Source organism: Vigna unguiculata, chromosome 7 (assembly GCF_004118075.2).
Source record: "Vigna unguiculata cultivar IT97K-499-35 chromosome 7, ASM411807v1, whole genome shotgun sequence".
NCBI classification, from domain to species: domain Eukaryota; kingdom Viridiplantae; phylum Streptophyta; class Magnoliopsida; order Fabales; family Fabaceae; genus Vigna; species Vigna unguiculata.
The window spans coordinates 11,193,406-11,216,865 of NC_040285.1; the positions used below are offsets into that span (position 1 = coordinate 11,193,406).

The following is a 23,460-nucleotide window of genomic DNA, read 5'->3' on the forward strand; positions in this document are numbered from 1 at the left end:
TCAAAAATCTGCAAACTTAAAACACAAGTCTGAAACATCTGATCCCCAAACATTCTGTAATTAACAGAATCGATTATATTGTGCCAAACATCACGCATGAAATGGTAAAGAAAGATAACTGGTAGCAGAATGAGGAACTAAAAATCACTTTTAATGACAGCAATCTTCACTTCAACAGCACAAATCATGTTAGATATATGCGTAAACCATGTTTAGTTTTCAGTTTTCTCCCTATAGAATTGGTGATGCACTAAGTAATTGGACGATGGCCAAAAAAATTGTAACTGAAATCAAGTGAGAATGGCGTAGAGTGTTAAAATAATGGAAAGAAAGGCTTCATAGGGGTTCAAAATGCTGAGCCACCACCCTTGGTCTTTCCAAGTAACATATCTTTTGCTTCATTAATTTTGGATGCAAGATAATGACTGCCACCTGCATCTGGATGGTTTGCAACCATCACCCTCCTATGCGCTTCTTTAATCTTATCTGTTGGAGTGTGCTCTCTGAAACATAAATATGACGATTGAAAATCAGCAAAAGAAGAACTATGTCTGCCAAAAAAGTCGTCAAGACTACGAACACAAATTCGATATTAACTAATGAAATTCTATAAAATACACAAAGATAATTAAAGTCAGACACAATTCATACAGTCTACACATATTTAACATCAGGGCAAAGAGGAAAACAAAAAGGAAGCCAACTCTAAACTTTCAACTGGAGAAATATATTCCTTTTTCTTTCTTTTCAATTGGATACAGAACTTGATATGCCTTGTTTCTTAAAATCAATGATTATAACATACACATTATTGCACCAAAATAAGAAGATATATTCACAATTAACAACAGATAGTTGTAATCTAAACACAGTGATTGTCAATCTGAGACTTCATTAACAAGTCAATAGAAAGAGGAGCAATACTGTTCTAACTATGATGGATGATCCCATGGCTCTCAAGAGTAATGGGAACATAGGAATGACGTAAAGAGAAAAATAGTAGAATTAATAGAAAATAAAAAACAGAGCATATCATATCAGAAACATGAATAGAAGACCTTGTTGAAACTTGGAAAACAATAGAGGCAAATTAAAGGAGTAAGAAGACGTGTGAAGGAGGAACACAATTTAGATTTGAAAAGGGAAAAGAGAAATGCAAACATGAATAACATTACGATGAAAGGGAAAAACCGAGTTGTACCCTTGCAGGAAAGCAATGGTTATATAAAAATATGGCAGATGACCACTAATAATACCACTAAGCAGTGGGGTTAGTGGCTGAAAGAAAATAGAGGTCACAATTTATGTTTTACTATCTAAACAGAGGTAACCTTGGTATTGTACAGAAGGTCAAAGGCCATAAATATTTCAAATGTGAAAAGTGGCAAAAATCGTTAAGATTTCTAAATTAGTGGTTTCAATAACTTCATATATGAACAAAAACCAGAATGACTGCATTTTACTTCAATAGGATGTGCAGAAAAGCAATCTGGTGGATGTGTTTGTGATTACAATGACACAATACTGCACTCCTGACCACCTTCAAATCAGACAATGGACATGCAATTTTGAAGATCTTTTTAACCCAAATAACTACATTACAATGCATATATCAATCTACACAATACTGTGCCTTATCTCTCAGCCATCTACAATACTCAAATTGCACATAAGAAAAAGGAGGATTTATCCTGCAATCTCGTGTCCATAGTGAACAGAAATACAGCCTGAATACTAGACTTATGAGCAGTTGTTGGTTAGTTGCTTTATGTGGTAAATAGCACATTATTAGCATAAAAAATATTCTCCATATTAGGAAATTATATAACCGGAGTCTTCCTATTTATTTCAGAATATGTTTATTTCAATTTTGTAAAGATTTCAGTTATTACAAATAGAGATCATGTTGGTATCAAAGCCCATTAAAAAGTGAGTTTAAGCCTAACTCATCATTCTAAAACCAACTTGTAAAGTTACGTGTGCTTGCACTTCTATATGGAAATTATACTTATCTTTAGCCAACATAGAATCCCCAACACCCTCCTCACCCATAGCCATGGACATCTCGTGTGTGGCACTACAGATGCATGGGTGACTCAACAACGGTCCAATAGCACGAACACAATAGATTCAACAAAAATCACCATAATAGACTTTGATGCAATATTAAGAAGTGAGTTTAAATCTAACTTTGTTTGGTGTGGTTTGTCCCACATATATACTATAAATTATTTTATCTCTAGTCCACCTAGGATCTTCAACACTTTATATATATTTCTAATATTCTAACTAATCACATAATAAGTTATATGAATTGCCTAGAGTCCATAACAAATTAATCAAAAACTACACTCTACGCACATGCTTGAAGATGCAAGCATAGCCAATATTTGACATAATAAGATGGTGGGACTGTTGTCTGGGATCTTCTATTGATGTTTATAACATACTTTGAGATATCAACCAAAACTCGAACACTGATTAGGACAGGACCTGTGTCACATGATTTTACCATGAAGAGACTTAACCTTTATTACATGTTGGGTATACATAAGTACAGGATTGTAAAGACATCCCAAGAAATATCATTATCCCAAGTCAAGTAATACCATAAACAGTTTCTCAACCGAGCAAACAAGCCCCAAAAGGAAAAGGTCATACACCGTTAAAACCATTGTCAATCAACACATTAGAATCTTCAAACAGAAACGGAAGTTACCTAACACCCAGTATAAGAGCTGCTTCCCTCCTACTCATGGTGGCCTGAAAACCACCTTCATAAAATCTACGCATCCTAGGTGGTCTAGCCTTGAATGCCTGCCAAGCCACGATACCATATCTACCTGCATAAGCCGCAGCTGCCACAGCAAGCCCAGCCACCAATGGTGTAGTCTGTTCAAAAAATTCATTTTCAGATTCACAACCCAAAAGCAATACAAAACTCAACAAACTTCAAAAAAGAAAAAAAAATAAAAAAATAACCCTCTATGCCCTAATCTCTGCTGATCACAGTATAGCCAGAAAATAAAATGTCCAAACTATGCTAATCTACACAACAAGGATACAAACCTGTACACAAAACAAGGATAATAATCCAGGGTCTGTTTTAAGAACATCAACAATAAGATCCTATCCCCCAACCCCATCCAATTCCAAAGCCCCAAACAAAATTTGAAGACCACAAAAATATCCAATAAAATAAACAACTTATCAACGTTGTGTAAGAAATTGGGCAAACCGATAGCTAAGATATAAAAAGGTGGGCAAAGAGATAAAGGGGAAAGAGGGGCTTCAAATCAAGTAACAAGGAGAACATAAAAAGAAAAAGCATGATCATATCTGTAGAAAAATAAGCTCTTCTGAATCCAAAATTGAATAAGCGAAATTTTTTTAGAGGTTGAGGATGGTTCCCTGTGGGAAATTGAAATAAAAAGAACGAAATTTGAAGAAAAACGATGAAGAAGTTACCATTATGATAAAATCTTCGATAAATTAATGCAGAATTCGAATAGGGTTTTGTTTTTGCCGGCAAACGGAAAGAGGGCTGAGCTAAAGAACACTACGAAACTTGGCTTTTTAATTTTATATTTATATTTTGTTTTTCTGTTTTTAATTTAATTGCCTTGCTCCGCACGTTGGATTCCTCTCGTAATTTCTAGTCAATCACTGATACAAGGCATCTTTGCAGTTTTTGGTTTCTTTTAATAGTACAAGTGTAAAGACATCAGTGTTCGACTATTTTTCTCTTATAATTACGAATATAAAAAAAGGTTTGTTATATATACAACGTTAAAATATTCCTTTGATTCATGTATTTGTTAAAAAATCTCAAATAAGTTCTAAGATTTTTTTTAATCTCAATTAAGTTTATATTTTTAAAAATATGTAATAATTAGGCTCATTCCGTTAGTACGGTGTTAACGATATGTCACGTGTCTGCTTAACATTTTTTTGAATTTTTTAAATTTTTTTAAAAATTTTTTAATTTTTTTAATTTCTTTTTGAAAATTATTCATGTCACATGTCACATTAATATTGTGCCACGTGTCAAGTCAGTAAGGTGACACATGTCAAGTCATTGTTTGAAATTTCAATTTGGTCCATATATTTGTTATTTTAATTATATTTCAGTCTATTTTTTTTTTAATTTTTAATTTCATCCTTTCCAAATTATGATCAAATTTAACTTATATAAATTTTATAATGATATTTTTATTAAACATTTTAATAATATTAAGTTTTTTATATTTTGTTTTAAAATTTTAAAATATTTATTTTAACTTGTTACAAAATTATTTTAAATAATTTATATACAAATGTTAGAGTTGGTTTAAAAATAAAAAATTTATAAATTTAAATATAAAATATTAAAACAATTTTGTAAAAAGTTAAAATAAATATATTTAAAAAATTTAAAAAAATGGACTGAAATGTAATAAAAATAACAAATATATAAAACAAATTGAGATTCAGACAATAATTTGACATGTGTCACTTTACTGACTTGACATGTGGTACAATACTGACGTGACACGTGGCATAAATAATTTTCAAAAAAAATTAAAATTAAAAAAAAATAAAAAATTTAAAAAAAATAAAAAAAATTCAAAAAAATGTGGAGCTAACACGTGGAACATCCTTACCACCGTTAACACTATATTAATGGAATGGGCCTTGTTACACATTTTAAAAAATATGGACTAATTGAAACTAAAAAAAATTTTAAGACTTGTTTAAGATATTTCAACAAAAACATGGAACAAGAAAATATTTTAACCTATATACAATATATAAGTACATGGGTTAATTTTTTTTTTCTTAAACTATATAACACAATTTTGAATTTAGTTTATCTTTCAAAGTTTGATCTTATTACATTCATGTCTTTATAAAATATATGAATTTGGTTTGGTCCTTAATAGTAAAATGTGGATTTGGTTTGGTCCTCAATATTAAACGGTGTTAACAATTGCTATGACATGGTAAATACTGCGTCACGTCCACCATTCATTTTTGACACCTATTTTTTTTTTTAAATTACATTTTTTTTAGATTTTTTTACTATTGTTTTGGTTTAATTAATCGTAAGGTACCCAGTTTGGTACTAGAGTATCAAATTGGTACCCGCTTTTAAAAAAGTGTCAATTGCATCCCAACTTTTGAAAATTGCTTCAATTAGGTCCCTTTCAGACAGAGTTGACTAACGTCGTTAGTCAACGTGCCACGTGTCAATCTGTGGTTTTTTTGATTTTTTTTAAAAAAAAAATTTAATTTTTTTTTAATTTTAAATTTTTTTTTAAATTTTTTTTAAAAAAAAATAAAAATGCCACGTGTCAAGTCCCTGTGTGTGACACGTGGCATTGTCAGTGCCACGTGGCATTGTAATGCCACGTGTCAGTGTCACTATTAGATGTCATTGTGTTGATTTCGATTTGGTCCCCACATATGTCTTTTTGTTTCAATTTAGTACCTAAGTATGTGTATCTGATTCAATTTTGTCCCAATTTTTTTTTTAATAATTAAAATATTTTTGTAATCCATTTTTTATAAGATTAAAAATAATTAAGTATAAATATTTTTACAAAATTAAGTACTAATATTTATAATGTTTCTCTCAATTTCAGATCAAATTTATTATTTGTATGAATGTTATGCTATTTATAAGTACTAAAATGACTTTTACCACTAAATTTTAATATAAATATCAAATACTTAATTTTTTTTAAACTTTTATACTTAATTACTTTTAATTTTATTAAAAAATATTTTAATTATTAAAAATTATTAGGTCAAAATTGAATCAAATACACATAAGTAGGTACTAAATTGAAACGAAAAAACATAAATGGGGACTAAATCGAAATCATCACAATGGCATCTGATAGTGACACTGACACGTGGCATTACAATGCCACGTGGCACTGACAATGCCACGTGTCACACACAGGGACTTGACACGTGGCATTTTTAATTTTTTTTAAAAAAAATTTAAAAAAAAAATTAAAAAATTAAAAAAAAATTAAATTTTTTTTTTAAAAATCAAAAAAACCACAAATTGACACGTGGCACGTTGACTAACGGCGTTAGTCAACTTTGTCTGAAAGGGACCTAATTGAAGCAATTTTCTAAAGTTGGGATGCAATTGACATTTTTTTAAAAGCGAGTACCAATTTGACACTCTAGTACTAAACTGGATACCTTACGATTAATTAAACCTATTGTTTTTTTCTTTTATTTTTTTTCTTTTTTCTCTTCTCTGGCAACCTTCTCCCTTATAACCTTTCATCTTCATCTTTTTTTTTCTCTTTCCACCATCTACATTCTTCCGTTCTTCTACCTTCACCCACTCAATCTTCTCTTCTCCTTCCCTTCATCAATTTCAACACATCACATATACACGTGCATAAATTTTCTTCTCTCCTCCAAGCACCTTCTTTTCCATTCTCACCTTCATCCTCTTTCCCGCTCCACCATCTCCATCATCAATTTTCTTCTTTTCTCCAATTTCAAAAAAAAGTCAGAATACGCATGTAAAAATATTGAAAATGTCAACTCTAGGTATTAACCTGCACAAACACCTATTCAATGGTGCGTCACCTATCTTATCAATGTGTTGTTTAAATTTTGACTCATTCACATTGAAATAATAACTCTTTCTTTTATTTCTACAGAGAAAACAAAACAACAGTTTTAGAAACTTTAAATTATTAAATATGTTCTTTTGGAGATCTTAAACTAAATAATTTTTTTAAAAATAAATTCATAATTATTAAAATTGAAAATGAATAAGTGTGTTTTAACTTTTTCTTAATATCTTCATGCTCTATTTTCATTAGTTTTTTAATAAGCTTGTTGAAGTAATTTTTTAGGTAAACAGTAGGTTCATTATTTATATATATTAAAAAAAATATAATTTTAATACAAAATTTTAGTTTGATTAATTTTGAAGAATTGAATATGCGTTTGATATTTAATAATTGTTGTCATATTTATTTGTTAAAAGCAATAATGTTAATATATAATTAATTTAGAAAAAAAATTACCTTTTACCTTTTGTTTATAAATTTAATATTCTCTATAACTCTTTAAAAATTAATTATATATTAATATTATTTTTTATTAAACATACAGATATTAAGTTTTTTTATTGTATTAAAAATAAAACATAATTAATATCTATATTATTGGTTGTTTATCTATTTTATATATTCTTTTGTACATACAGTAGAAACATTGTCATCCTTCCAAAAAATAAAATTAGTCCCAGAATTTTGTTATGTATTTTGAAGGATTTGCATTCTAGAGAGAGAGTTGAATGAGTTATTGGAAAAAAAAGTTGGATGGGTATGAGAGGATCAGTGTGATAAAGAAGGGGAAAAAGAGAAGACTCGATGGAGAAGATGAAAATGGAAAACAATGAATCATAGATTAACTCTATTGATTGAATATAAAGGAAGGAAGAAGATGATGACTAGGTGAAGGTGAGGGAGGAAAAAGATGGAGATGGTGGAGAGAGAAATGAAGATGAAGATTGGAGGTTAGAAGGGAGAAGAAGATGATTGGAGAAGAGGGAAAAGGAAAAAAAAAACAAAAATAAAGAAAATAAGATGGTAAAAGAAAATTAATTTACAAGTATAATTTTAAAGAGAGCACGCGTCAAAAAATAAATGGTGGATGTACACATTATTTGTCATGTCATAAAAATCGTTATGGTCGTTCAATATTATAAGGATATGAACTTAATGAAATGAAACTTTGAAATAGGAACTAAAATCAAAATCTTATTATAGTTAAAAAAAAAAACATAGTTAACCTTAAACACATATGTAATCAGATTTTCTTTAAACAATCATTATTTTTATTTTATATTTTATAACATAGTTATTATTTTTAAATATTAATAGTTATTTTGATGTATTGTTTTATAAAACTGTTTCGACAGTTATTTTTTTTCATTGATCGGTAGTTATTTTTTCCTTTATTCTTCATTCATTATATGATTTTTTTTGCTTTTATTTGTAGTGTGTACCTTTCATATTTAAAAAATTACTTAAATTTCTTTAAATTTCATATTTTCATAAAATTACTAAAATTATTAATTCACAATATAATATATCATAGATATTTAAAAGATGTGTACATATAAACGTGATAGATCTTATATTTTCACTAGTTATAATTATTAGAATAAAAATATTATTATTATGAATATATATATATATATATATAAATAATTTTTCTTATTAAATTATAAGTAGTATTTTTTATTATAAATACTTAATTAAATTTAAAAAATAATTATAAAATTTAAAAATGAAAATAAAAAATTAATCATATTGATACAAGTAAAAGTGCACTACAAATTATTATAAAGTGGTTATAAGGACGCACATTTGTTAATAATAATAGATAAAATAATTAATTTTGGAAATTTTAATTCGTTGAACGAGTTTCCTTCATCTCTTTTCTCTTGCACGAGTTCGACTTTCATTCTTTGTGCTTCACTTTGTTAGTGTTTCAAATATTCTTACTTTCCTCTTATTCCAAGATGTGTGGAGTTTTCTTCTCCATTCCAATCACATCCCAAACGTTGTCACCTCATGTATGGCCAAAAATATCTCAAACAATGCCAACGTTGTTTTAACAATGATCAAATAGCATTCATCATGCAACCATTGACCTTCGCTCACATGCACGTGACATGCATTTGGCACAAAATGATCATCAATCAAAATAAAAATACTTGGCCCCTCTTAGGGATAACTCTGGTGATTCCCACACATCAAAATGAACCAAGTTAAATTTGTGTTATAACAACCACTCTAGCAAACTTCAATCTATGTCGCTTGCTTATTACATAGTGCTCATAAAAAGGTAAATCAACCTCTTTGAGCTCGGTTAAGAGATTACATTCTACAAGGATTTGCAAACCTTACTCTGACATATGACTAAGTCTATGATGCCACGTCATCACTACTTCTTCTTGACATGTTAATGCAACTGTTACATTAACTTTTTGCAACATATCTCCCATAAGCACATACAAATTCATTATGATTTTATCTGCTTTCATCAGTACTAGATTCTCTCTCAGCAACTTTAAGATTCCACCTTCAATGTGGTTCTTACACTCGAGGTCATCTAATTGCCCAATAGACAATAGATTATTCTTCAAGTCCTTCACATCTTGTACCCCTTGAACTATGTGAGCAATATGTAACATCCCTAAGGAATATTACTGATATTTAATAAATAAAATTCGAAATACAATAAGTGTCACATTTAATATGAGCTATTTCCCAAAACACGGGAAATTTAAAACTTTCATATATAAAGCCATAAAACCAGGAGTCCATAATTCATAAAACTGAAATAAAAGTCAATGGCTCCTGCCAGGTTTACATAATATTCTCAAAGATAAAATAATAAACATATAACATATGTATCTACAAAATATCCCATGCTAGCCCTCGCTCCGAGTCTAAGCATCTCCTGGCCCACCAGTCACATCATCTGCTCCCGGATAACAAGTTATCCGATCATCGCCACACACACACAGAAAGGGTGAGCTATGCACAACATATATAAACAAAATATGAATATAAATATGTTTCCCAACCCAAAATAAAATAAATAAATTCATAATTTCCAAATCACCCAACCATGACCTCATAGTCCTTCATGAGTCATATGCATGAACTAGGTCTTGGGACTTCCCTATGCTCCCACGAAACTAACTCATTCGTGGTCCAACCCTACGAGTCTATCCCGCTCATAGTCCTGCCCTACAGACTCCTCGTCTGTAGTAAAACATCCAAGTCTCATACTTGGACCCTGGCACGCATGCAATCACCATACTAAGGACTCCTCGCCCATTAGTAGCCGACGGGAACGTCACCAGTTCCATGCCCATCATGTGTCCATCCACCAAGCACATCCCGGACCCCTATTGGACTTAGTCCTTCAAGCCCAAACACCACACCACATGCATATACAACCTATCCTTAAGATAAAACAGCCAAACCATCACACACAAGCACATAGAACATAATAACTCGCATAAACTTGCTTAAGCTAGGGACCTCTCGCCCAAACTAAGCTCTCAGCCTCGCCTAGGCTAATCCAACTCGCTTGAGCGAGCTTAAAACAGTGACCACACCATGTTATCTCGCCTATGCGAGATCATCTCTTGCCCAAACACCCATCTCCAACTCGCTTGAGCTACAAATGCAAACAAAGCCTCACACATGATCGCGATGTCTCGCTTAGGCGAGGCCATCTCGCTTGGGCGAGATCCTGGTTCGCTCAAAACCCACAAACCCTCTCCTAGACGAGAAGTCGTGCTCAGAACCCTCAATTCACGTCGCGATCTCGCTTAGGCGAGCGCCTCTCGCCTGAGCGAGAGACAATTCGCTCAACACCGATACTAGGTCGCCTAGGCGAGAAAGGCGAACCAATACCCAGACATGAGACCCTGCATCTCTCGCCTAGGCGAGATAGGCTCGCTTGGGCAAAAATTGCAGAAAACTCTCCTCTGATCACACGCGAAAACAGCCAAAATACGCCCATTCACAACAACAACAGGACCCAATAATCAATAGCACATAATATGAACATGGTATATCTCCCCATTGATTCATCAAAACGAGAGGGTTTGACCATACACAACCATATACAGTACCAAAACCCTCATAAATTACACAAAACACTAAAAGAATTCATGCGCATTATCAAAACCAACCAATTATCTCACACATTGCACCTTTTACCAAAATTCATTCAACACTTCAATCAATTGGCAGAAAACGCAAATACACATACAATATTCGTACAACAAACTCAGCACCCCTAACCTGGATTATTGGATTAAAGTTGGGAAGAAACTTGATGTTCCTTTGCTCACCACAGTTTTGCTTCAGACCTCTCCCAAATCAGCCTCTCAAACACCCAATTTCCCCTCTCACTCTCTAAAATTTCGTTCTCCTCTCTATAGACAAAATAACCAAATTGTAGAAACCCTATTCTCTCTTCAATTTCGCCTTTTATAAGTGGCTCAAGGTAGGTTAATGCAAAAAAAGAACGAATTGGACTTAAGTGTGGGCTTAATAGCTATTCAAGTTAGTTAGTGGAAAGATTTTTCAGCACCTAATGGTTATCATTCTGCTAGGTTTTCTTTACCCCTTCACATTCATACCACAACTAATAGTTAGCAAAAATAAAGCTTATTCTTTGCCCACCAAGGTTTAAACCCGTGACCTCCCACACATAAGGTCAAAGCACAACCACTCTGCCAATTCACATTTGGTTATACCCTCCAATCAAAAATAGTTCACATCCTCAATTCTATATTCATACATATTATTAAAATTAATAATAAAACAACAACACATAACTGGTATACTTAGGACTCAAACCCAAGTCCTCTCACACAAATCAAGTACTCTCAACCACTTGAGCTAGTACTTTTCCACGTCACATCAACCAACAATTAATGTCATAAAGGCTCTTTCTACTCACATTTATTAATTAATTAATTAATTAATTAATAATTTTTCCGGGTCTTACATTACCCTCACTTTTAAAGTTTTCGTCCACGAAAATAAGACTTACCAGCAAGAAGGTGAGGATAGGACTTCGTCATGAGGTCCTCCAACTCCCACGTCATCTCCTGGGTGCCTCGTCCCAGAGAACCTTCACAGTCTGAATCTCCTTCCCTCTGAGTTGTTTAACTTGAGAATCTAGAATCCTTACCGGTCCAACTCCAAGAGTTAGGTTCTCACGCACCTGAACATCATCCTGCTCTAGCACATGAGTAGGATCCGCCACGTACTTCCTCAACCGAGATACGTGAAAAACATTGTGCAGGTTTCTCAAGTGGGGTGGCAATGCAATCTCGTACGCCACCGGTCCAATTCGCCTCGTAATCTGATATGGACCGATGAATCGAGGGGTCAACTTCCTCGACTTCAATGCTCTCCCAATACCTACTGTAGGTGTAACTCTAAGGAATACGTGGTCACCAGCCTCAAACTCGAGTGGCCTCCTCCTCTTATCTGCGTAGGATTTCTGTCGACTCTGAGTTGCACGCATCCGTTCCTGTATTACCCTTACCTTCTCAGTGGTCTGTTGTAAGAACTCTGGACCAAGTACCACAGCCTCCCCATCCTGCTGCCAACACAAAGGTGTTCGACACCTCCTGCCATACAAGGCCTCGTAAGGTGCCATCCCAATGCTGGAATGGTAGTTGTTATTATAAGTGAACTCCACCAGTGGTAGCACATCACTCCCAATGCCACACTACTTTAATTTCACATATGCATTTACTTTTGCAGATATTTTTGTTTCTTTTTCTATTTTTATTTATGTTCACACCGTTTGTCTTTAGTTTTCTCTTATTTTCTTCTCTGAATTTTATACCTATGATCTATGTTGAAAGTTTCTTAGGTCAATCAAAACTGAAGTTTCATTCTGTTAATGTATGTTGATATATTATGCAAACTTCTATTGTAATAATTTCTAAGATTCAATTCTAATTCTAATTGAATGAGGTTAGCACTAAAAATCCACAAGTAACTTTTGTTTTGATTAATAATTTCTTTTGAGAAATTGTTTTTTACACTAGTTAGGAAAACTATTGCTAGGAAAGACTTGGTATTTAAGTTGTCCATTATGACACACCTCTTTTTCCTAGGAGTGAACCCAACAACATCTTAACTTATTTATTTCTTGAAATCTTTCTCCAAAGCAAGAACAAGAAGAGAAAAAAGAAGAGTCAAAAGAAGAACATTTTCAAGCGGACGATTGCCTAGGATTTTTAGGGTTTCTAGTTGAGATGAAAGGTTGAAGAAGATGATGACATGGCATGTTCTTATTGGTTAGCTTATAAGTGCAAGGATAGTGACACGTGGTAGTCTCTAATTTGAGAGATTATGAGAGTGAGGATTGCCACATGGCAGTATCTGAATGGATCTGATTCTATAAGTGGAAATAGGGGTGAAAATAGATGTATTAGGGGTGCAAAATAGATTTTTGGGTGACCTATCTAAAAAAGGGGAGTGTATAAGTAATATAAGGGGTGTAAAACATAATTTCCAGAACTTTCCTTTTTTGAAGGTATTTTGTAACTTTTATCAATTTATTTTCATACCTTAAATGAGCTTAATTTTAACTTGAGTTGCATGAACAAACATTTAGAATATCCAATAATAATTTATACAACTAAAAAACACTTTTTAAACCATTAGTCTATCAGGAATTCAATAAGTTCAATTATCACAAATTTTATTTCAATTAATCTTAAGTACAAAAGTTTCAATGAATAACCAAAATTATACATTAAATGAAGGAAAAAATTTGTACTCACCAATCTCCCTTAATCTGCACCAACTGGCCATTTACATTGAAACTCATAGTTAAGGTATTCCAATTCACCTTAACATCTCTTAAAGAGGCCAACCATGTAACTCCTAAAATTAAGCCGACTCCTCCTACTTCAAACAGATAAAACATTTTCTCTACCACATGCTCTTCCAACTGGACCATTATAGTGCGACAACATCCACTAGTAATCTTCTTATGGCCATCTCCCAAGCAAACATTATAAGGTGGTGTTGCATCCACTTTTAATCCCAATTCAACATCCAAATCTATTGACACAAAGTTATGGCTAGCCCCAATGTTGATCAATATAAGAACTCTCTTCCTATTCACCCAGTCTTGCAGTTTCATAGTATTAGTCTAAGTCAATCCTCCTGTTGAAAACAATAACAATTCCATTTATTTATGTTTCATTTCTTCCTCCTCATCATTTGTTCTAGCCTCATCATCTATTGCATCCATGTAAGCAAGGTTAAATATACAAGTTAGAACTTAATACGTACCATTTCTTTGGATTTGATACTCAAGTAAACATTTCAAGGGCACTCAATTACACTTTCGTTTCTTCTTGCTGCTTGAAAAAGATACTTTGTGTCGCAATAAGTATCCTCCACCATACAAAGCCTCCTCCGAAGCGGTATCTCGTAAGCACGTCTACCATCACAAAATGTGGTAAGCTACTCCTTATCCATCCAAACAGATTTGACATGTTTAGACGTTTAAAACTGTAAAAAGAGTTTCTGGTTGATTTGGGTAATCTATGATTACATCGATCTAGTGAAATTGTGTAGTTCATTTTAGTTTTATAAATGAGTCTTCTCTTTTTTTTCTTTTGAGTTTTAGTTTGTCCCTAACCTTGAGAGAATGATCTATGTAGGGGATGTGTTAACACTCCAACTTTTTGTACTTTTTTCAATTCATTGTTTGATTGATTTAGTACCAAATTTTGTTCTGCATTAGGATTAGTCTGGTCTAGTTGTTTATTTCTTAAATAAAATATTAAAAAAATTACTATATAATATTTTGTACAAAATTATAATTATAATTTAAAATTATATATTTGTACGCAAAATTATAATTTTATTTTGTATGAAAAATTATTCCTTGACATTAGGTTGCAAAGAAAGAAAAAATTGCTTAAGTACATTTCTTTTCAATCTACAATAATCATTTCCTCCTTAGTCTTCCCCAAAGGAGTTCTTACATGTTTAGTAGTCAATTCCATCGTTTAGTGTTCTGTAACCAATAATTGTTCTTGGATGATTTAGATAATTTGAAAGAATTTGTACTTATAACCTCAAGAAATTTTTTTAAAATAAAAGTACAATATTTGAGTATTTGGATTTCGTGTTAAAAAATTTTGAAAAAAAAATCAAATTAGATATTTACCCTATTCGTAATTCGTGAACTCATGAATATGCATCTATGGATGCATAAACAAGCTGGTAAAGGGTTTTGAGAGAGATAAAGCAGAGCCAATAAAATGATGATTCCTCTTATTACTTATGATAGCAACACATCCCTTTATATAAGGGTCAGAAAACCTAAACCATAAAACGGAAAGAAACAAAACCTATAACTGTCATATAGGCAATTTCTACTATTATCTTAACAACAAAACAATAACACACCTCCTTAAGTTAAAATTTCTTTTACATCAGTAACTACAATAAGCTTTCTCAGGTTTTTAAATTTTTCAAACTTCATCACCTAAGCTACAGTTCTAATTGTAGTGACAATCTCCAACTTTTCGTTATTTAGTTGGGCACGAATGTAGTGAAACTTTGTCTCAATGTGCTTATTCCTCCCATGAGAAACAAGATGTTTAGCAAGGTCAATCGTAGACTTGTTGTCAACAAGAAGTTGTATCTTCCCTGCCAACACAACCTTTAAGCCTTCCATGATAGAATTCAACCATGCAACCTAACAGGTTGCTTCATACGCTGCTACATACTCAACTTCATAGGAACTCAGAGCAACAACTAATTCTTCTATTGAGCTCCATGAGATTGGTGAATCTGCAAAGAAAAACAGATACCTTATTGTACTCTTTTGTCACACTTGTCTCCAGACCAATCTACAGTAGAGTATGTAATGATTCTCAACTCCATTCCTCCCTTTCTTCGTTGAAATAGAATACAATAGTCGTATGTTCCTTACACATACCTAAGAATGCTTTTGCAACATTCATATGGGAAACTCTTGGATTCTGCATATACCTACTAACAATGCAAACACTATAACTAACATCTGGTTGTGTGTTACACAAATACCTCAAACTTCCTACCATACTACGATAGGTTGTAGCATCAACTACTTCTTCCTCTAGATCTGTCTCCAATCTTAGACCCACCTTTGCTAGAGTATTTGCTACATTGCACTTGTTCATTTATGTCTTCTCAACATCTCTTTTGCATATCGTGACGGATGCATTAATATACCTTCCTTAGTTTCAGTAAACTTTATGCCAAAAAAGTAAATCAGCTTGCCTATGTCATTCATCTCAAGCTCATTCAACATGTGCTCCTTGAACTCATGAAGCAATGCTTCACTACTTCCAGTAACCAACAAGTCATCTACATACAAACATATTATAAACTTTTCAGTTCTTCCTTCTCTTTGACTGCACTAAACATACACACCATGTTTTGAAGCACATTTCTCAAAGCCAATGTTACTCATGAATTGATCAATTCTCTGGTTCCAGGCTCTCGGGTCTTGTTTTATCCCATATAGAGCTTTCCTCAGCCTATACATCATACCCTACTACATTCTAACTTCAAAATATGGGGGTTGCACCACATAAACCTCTTCTTTTAGCCTTTCATTGAGGAATGTGGACTTCACATCTAATTGATGTAAAGTCCAACCAAACTAAGTTGCTAAAGCTACTACAAGTCTCACGGTTTCCATCATAGCCATGGGTGCATACACCTTGTAACATCCTAGGCGGATACTACTTAATTAAATAATTTACAATTTAAAATCAGTTCAATTGATGATAAAGTTCCCAATAGTGTGGGAAATTAAAAAATTTATTAAACGTGTTTAAATCCAAAATTCATAATTTAAACAATTATATAATAAAAGAAGTACTTTTCATTAAATCAATCCCCCTAGCTAGCCCTCACTCTGATCCTATGCGTTAACAACATCACCTGCAAAATCATCTACTCTCGTGTGACAAGTCATACGATCATTGCCAAACACAACCAGAAAGGGTGAGCTTATAAAGAAGCAAACATGCATAATAAATGATAAATACCCTTACCCAACTTCACTTAGCCAATTTCCCATTATTACATATCTCAGTACCAAAAAACACTAGTTTCATAACCCATATGAGATTAGCACAACCTCACCTTGGCCTTAGGGATTTCATATGCTTCCACGAGCCTGCCCGCTTGATCGAGGTCGTACACGACCAAATAAAACATGTAAATGGAGTACTCAATAATTAACCTAAGGTTGTCTTACAATGACCATTGTTTTCACTCAAAGGTTCCAGATTCAATAAGGATGGGGGGTTAATTTGGCAGATTTAGTTTTAAACACAAAATTAACAAAAATGTTATTGCAAAACTTAATTATACAGATTTCAAAACATATTGATTCCTTAATTCAACTGAAATTTCCCCAATCATAGATTACACAATTAATTGTTCTATCCAATTTGCTTCCATGAAACTTGAAATTAATCAACTAAGCGATAATTAACGCGAGTTAAATATGTCATTAAGCCAGGCATACTTCAAGCAATTGACACCCATAGATTAAGCATACTATGAACGACCTACACTCATTAAGCATGATTATAAGTCGCTTTAGGTGCAGAAACACGAAATTAAGATTTAGCATCCATCGATTTCATGTTTTACCATGAAAACGCAACTTGAAGAAGGGCAAACTAGAACATAAATTCAAAACGAACACCAACGTCATGGTTTCATTTCAATTTCTTCAAGGAATCAATACCAAAAACTTTGCTAGACATGGAATTCTAAAAATAATTCAAACAAAAACGAAATTGCATTAGAAGAGTAGGGAAAGAGTGAACAAACACAAATTTTATTGAATGGGAGGAAAACCCTAAGTTGTGGGGGTGCTCCAATGGTCTCAAATCACCAAAATCGAAAAACCCTAAGTGGGTGCTCTCCTAAGAATGTGAAAACAGATTGGGGAAGAAGAAAAAGAGTTGCCCTTGAGAAAAATGACCTAAAAACGTGGTCACATCAGTACAGATCAAAGTATATACAAAACTGTCATTCTGCCACTCAGAATTACAAAAATGCCACTATGGGCTAAAAATGTTGGCCCAATGACGTGGATAGGCTGATTGACATGGGGCAGACGTGGCAATGATGTGGAAATCATGTGACAACTCTCTCTTAACCTTATGATTAACATCCAAGCTCCAATATTTGCTTCACAAAGTACCTAAAAATTTTTAGAGATAATAATGAGACCAATTAATGCCAAATTACTCAAAATTTGGAATAATGACCCAATGAAGCCCAATTGAGGAAAATGCACTAACAAAAGATAATTAAACACTAAACAAGCATCAAGAATGACACAAAAGGGCAATGGGATAAGGGAAAATAATGACTCATTTGAGGTCTAACTCTTCAAACCTCCTTGCTTGTAGTCCAACACGCATAAACACCTACTATGAACCTCCCCACTCATAACAACCTCAAGTGTGAGATGGTTGACTATGTGAGTGAACCTCTTTTGAACTTCAGCTATGGACTCTCCTTTTTGCATCTTGAAAAGCTCATACTCTTGAATCAAGGCATACTTCCTTGCTCTTTTCACTTTATTCGTCCCCTCATGTGTAACTTCTAGGACATCCCACATTTCCTTTGCACTCGTACATTGGGAGACTCTAACAATTCTTCCATACTCAAAGATGAATTGATGATATTCTTGGCATTGCAATCATATTAAGCTCTTCTCCTTTCTTCATCCGTCCATTCAGCCTAAGGCTTGTCCACTTGCTTATTTTAATAAGACATTTAGGAGTATATGGTCCATTAACTATTGCATCCCAAATCCCTTTGTCTATAGATTCAATGAAAATTTGCATCCTTATTTTCCAAAACTGATAGTTTAGGCCACACAACATAGGTGGTTTATAAATAGAGGCACCTTCAATAAAAAGGAGTTTATTTTCAACCATTGCAAAAGATTTTTTATCAAACTTGAATATCTTTCAAGAACCTTGCTCTAGATACCAATTGTAGGTTTTAAATGGTTATTTAAGCCAAGAAGGGGCGTTGAATTGGCTATTTAAAACTTTTTCAAAAGCTTAAAACTTTTTTCAATTGAATTGTAACATCCCGTCCGGATATTGCGAATTTTCAATAAAATAAAATAGAAATAATATATCAATATCATTTATTATATTGCCTTTCCTAAAACGCAGGAAAGTTTAAAACTTTATTACATCGACAATTATTCAAAAATTCGCCAAAATATCAAATTGTATGTAAAAGTCAAATCTGATAACATCAGTGATTACAAAGTCTTTAAAAACCATAAATTAATAAAACTATGTAGAAATCCTCATGATAGCCCATGCTCCAGCTCTATGCATCACCAGATGCACCTGCAATATCATATGCTCCTGTGTACCGCGTACACGATCATCGCTAAACACAAATAGATACAGTGAGCTAACAACATATAAAACATATACAATTCAGATATATAAACACACAAACATCAAAGGAACTCCATCCTTTGATTCCAAACCACATGGCCCGCACCATGTTATCCATGTTTTACGTCTTTAGATGAATACCTTAAGATGTCTTTCTGCCATATCTACAAGCCACAACTGGTAGAACACGTGCAAGAACCATCTACAGACCACACTCTGTAACGCCAGGTGGAGTTCCCAATACGAACCTAGTTCGTAACGTCCCAAGACTACCAAACTCGTCAGCCAAATATTAAGAAGGGTAATCTATCTGGACCCATCCGTACGAGCAAAGACTCACACACTCACACCGGCAACACTCGCCAACTCGAGCCACAACTCAAGAGTTCCTCATGTTCATCCGCCATCCCGAGCCACAACTCAAGAGATGCCATTCTAAGCCACAACTCAAGGAATGCCACATGTTTAATCCCTATCCCGAGCCACAACTCAAGGGATACGTTCTGAGCCACAACTCAAGGGATACGTTCCGAGCCACAACTCAAGGAACATCCAGCAAATCGACCTTTAAGGTATCACCAAAGCACTGTAGACCACACACATCCAAAATAACCAATGTTCTGCCACTGTGTTATCGCCTGACACGACTCTAGAGCCGTCAGGCGAAACTCGCTATTGCAATGGCTCTGAAAGCGCGTGGCACCTGGCAGTGAGGGTTGTCCCGCCAGGTGACACTTGCAGACAATGGCATCAAAGACGCTTGGCAGTTGGCGGCATGTGTCCCCCGCCAGGCGGCGGTCTGGAAGCAAGTTTCGCCTGGCGGGGGACACATGCCGCCAAGTGCCAAGCGTCTCTGATGCCATTGTCTGCAAGTGTCACCTGGCGAGACAACCCTCACTCCCAGGCGCCACGCGCTTTCAGAGCCATTGCAATATAAGTTATCGCCTAGCGGTTCACCAACCTAAGTTTACCAATAATTAGACTTGCTTAAGTTCAACATTGCTAAAGTATAGTAAGCCATTGTTAACTTCATACCTCTTATACCCGCAATACTACCTCATTCTCCACTCCATTTCAAATAACATAACCATTATACCTTAACCAATATTTACCCCGCACTTTCAACTTAAGCGAATCCCAATAATATCACCAACTCCTAAAAATTATCTTTTGCCCCATCATCATCCAAAATCCTGGTGTAATTAACTTGTGAGACATTATTATAATATCCAAATCTGTTAACACCAAGTCATAGCCTAACATCCTCTCATAGACCCATCTTATGAATTACTTATCCTTTTTAACACAATATTTAGCATTTTTCAATCTCTTTATAATATTCCAATAAACCCAGATTAAACTCCCCAACCCGCACTGCATGTCCAAGCACACATTGCCCCTCTGTTCTGGTCTGGCGCCTGGCGATAGTTATGCTGTCGCCAGGCGGTTCATGTAGTTATGTAAAACCCAGAATTTTCGCTGCCTCTACGAACCCTAACTAGTTTCGAATTCCTGCTTCTCTCAATTTTTCAACTTAATAGGTTACATTCCCATGGTTAAGTTCATAGTTCATTCATTAAACTTCTAACACACGAAATCCTATTAAATTCCCCCATTAATTTAATCCAGAATCTAACATCCAAATCCCCACACCCAAAAATTCACATTTGCCGACTTCCATTCAATTCCTTCGCCACACTACAATTTCACAATAATTCCCCTTCCTCAATCAATCCATTATTAAAGCCACATTCTTCATTGATCAGAAACATCCCAAAAATCCCAAGACACCTGAATTGAGCCATTGTTGCTCGCGTCGCTTGGCGGGTGTTCATCACCGCCAGACCATTCATCAAAAACCTAGAAAAATGGGTTAATCAGCTTGCATCGCCTGATGGCACATCGCTCACCGCCAAGCGGTTCCTCATAGGAACCCAGATTTACTGAGAAAATGTTATGAGTCACCTGACAACTTTGAAGACCCGCCAGACAGTTTCTGGAAAATTTCTAAAAACATGAAATCACACAATTTTATCACAGTTTAGGCTTCAAATAAATCAATCATCATTCAAAAAATAATAACACGAATAAAACCATGGAGTCCAGCTCCAATAACCTGGATTCCTTGCTCAACCTTGGTAATTTGAAGTCTCCTTTTGATCAACTATGGTCTCCTATGTTATCACTCTCACCACTTGCTGCAACTTCTCCCCAATTCAAGTTTTACATGTTCAGAAACCTTTCCTCACAACGCTCACTATTGGTAGTCTCAAAAACCCTCTTTTTTCCTCTTCAATGGTTCTCTTAACTCTACCTTAATCAAGCTTAATGACTAAAAACGAAAATTGGCATTAAACTTAACTTAATGGTCATTCAATGGTTGTTTCATGGTCATTTTCCCAGTCCTCCTAGCTGCCCTCTGACAGCTAGGGTTTCTGTCCTTTCCCATTCATGCCAAAAGAAATTTTGGCAAACTTTTTTTTTAATTTATGTTTAGCAATTGAACACATAACTAGGGATGGCAACGGGGCGGGGCGGGGACGAGTTTCGCTATTCCATACCCATCCCCGTAAAAAAAATTCATCCCCATCCCCATACCCAAATCCAACGGGTATCAAACTTTTGTCCCATCCCCATCCCCACCGGGTAACGGGTGTAATCTTGTACCCATACCCGTACCTGTTTTCTTACTACTTTAATATTAATTTTGAATAATTTTTATAAAATAATAAAAAATTACGGTAAAAGAAACATAATATTATCAAATATTCAATATTAGGAGGATAGTTGTTTCTTCGATATCAAATACTTTGAAATAAATTATAATTGTTTATATTTTATATTAGAATACCAAATAAAATTTTCATGAGAACCAAAACATTGATTAAATTTGCAAACATTAATGAAACCTAGTTGATAAAATTTAAAAATAGTTTTTAAAAAAATATATAAAAAGAAAAAAAATATTCAAATTAAAATATATTTTATTTTAAATGTTTGTTTACTTCAATTTCTTAAATTATAATGAATCTCTTTTTTATACACTAATAAAAGTTATAATACATCACTTGATCAAAATGACGCAAAGAATAAATAATAAACATTAATAAACATAATAAAATTTTAACATAAATCTTGTATCTTTTGAACTCCAATATATGTTAGATGGTGATAAAAAAAATATTCATAGCAATTACATTAAATTTTTATATTGTAGTAAATAAAAATTATTTATACAATTATAGTGAAAGACTTAAAGTATAATTGTAATGAGTTAGAAAATAAAAAATAGGTTTAATTATGCCTTTGGTCCCCATTTTTATAACAAAATCTCCCTTTGGTCCCTCTATTTTTTTTATCTCATTTTGGTTCCTGTTTTAGGAAATTTGATCTCAATTTAGTCCTTTCCGTTACTGGTATAGTAACAGCGTTAATTGAGGTGCACGTGTCAGTTCTTGGATTTTTTGAATTTTTTTTTATTTTTATTTTTTGAATTTTTTTGAATTTATTTATTTTTTGAATTTAAAAAAAAATTGCCACGTGTCAAATGGTCGTCGTGCCATGTGGCAGTGACAAAGTGATGTGATAGTGGTAATGCCACATGGCAATATTATGCTAGGTGTCATTTCCCCATTCTCAATTTGGTTTTTGTATTCTAATTTTTGTCTGAATTTAGTCTTATTTTTGTAAAAATAGTCCAATTTTTTCTCTCTCCACATTGAAACAAAAATTAATTTTTATATAAATTTTATACAAATAATTTTATTAAATTTGATATTTTTATTATATATTTTTAACATAACTAAGTTTATTTAAATTTGTGTTTCACATTCAACTTTACTTAAAATTGTTTTCAAATTTTAAATTTATATGTTTTTTTATTGTTACATGAATTAGTTAAAATTATTTTTAAAATTTTTATAATTGTTATTTTTACATCAATTCAAACATTTGTGTACAAATTATTGAACTTTACACATTTTAAAAATATACAATTATTTGAAATATAATTTCAAATGAAAAAACATTATTAAAGTATGATGTAATAAAATATCAATATAATTTATGAATTTTTTATTAACATTATTATATATTAACAACTTTAAAACAATTTTAAGTAAAGTTCAATGTAAAATATTAATTAAATAATCTTAATTTTGTTAAAAATATTTACTTGAAATATCAATTTTGATAGAAATATTTGTGTACATTTATATAGAAATTAAATTTGATTTCAATTTGGAGACGGACAAAGTTGCTCAAATTTTACAAAAATGAAACTAAATTGAGACAAAAATTAAAATAAAGAGACCAAATTGAGAAAGTGGAAATGACACCTGTCATATAAGTGACATGTGTCATTGTCACTGTCACATCACTTTGTCACTACCACGTGACACGACTACACGACAGCTTGA

General features: G+C 33.1%; 2 protein-coding genes across 2 annotated transcripts; both read right to left on the reverse strand.

The window, feature by feature from the left end:
• Positions 1-39: 39 nt before the first annotated feature.
• On the reverse strand, positions 40-3,659 carry LOC114190179 (mitochondrial import inner membrane translocase subunit TIM14-3-like). Its single transcript, XM_028078974.1, has 3 exons — positions 3,469-3,659; positions 2,720-2,892; positions 40-503 (listed from the first exon to the last, which is right to left on the reverse strand). Exons 1-3 carry the CDS (start codon positions 3,469-3,471, stop codon positions 347-349), a joined length of 333 nt encoding a protein of 110 aa, XP_027934775.1. The 5' UTR covers positions 3,472-3,659; the 3' UTR covers positions 40-346.
• Positions 3,660-15,087: 11,428 nt separating this feature from the next.
• On the reverse strand, positions 15,088-19,905 carry LOC114191159 (uncharacterized mitochondrial protein AtMg00810-like). Its single transcript, XM_028080341.1, has 5 exons — positions 19,656-19,905; positions 15,819-15,953; positions 15,544-15,735; positions 15,306-15,395; positions 15,088-15,251 (listed from the first exon to the last, which is right to left on the reverse strand). Exons 1-5 carry the CDS (start codon positions 19,903-19,905, stop codon positions 15,088-15,090), a joined length of 831 nt encoding a protein of 276 aa, XP_027936142.1.
• Between the last annotated feature and the right edge of the window lie 3,555 nt (positions 19,906-23,460).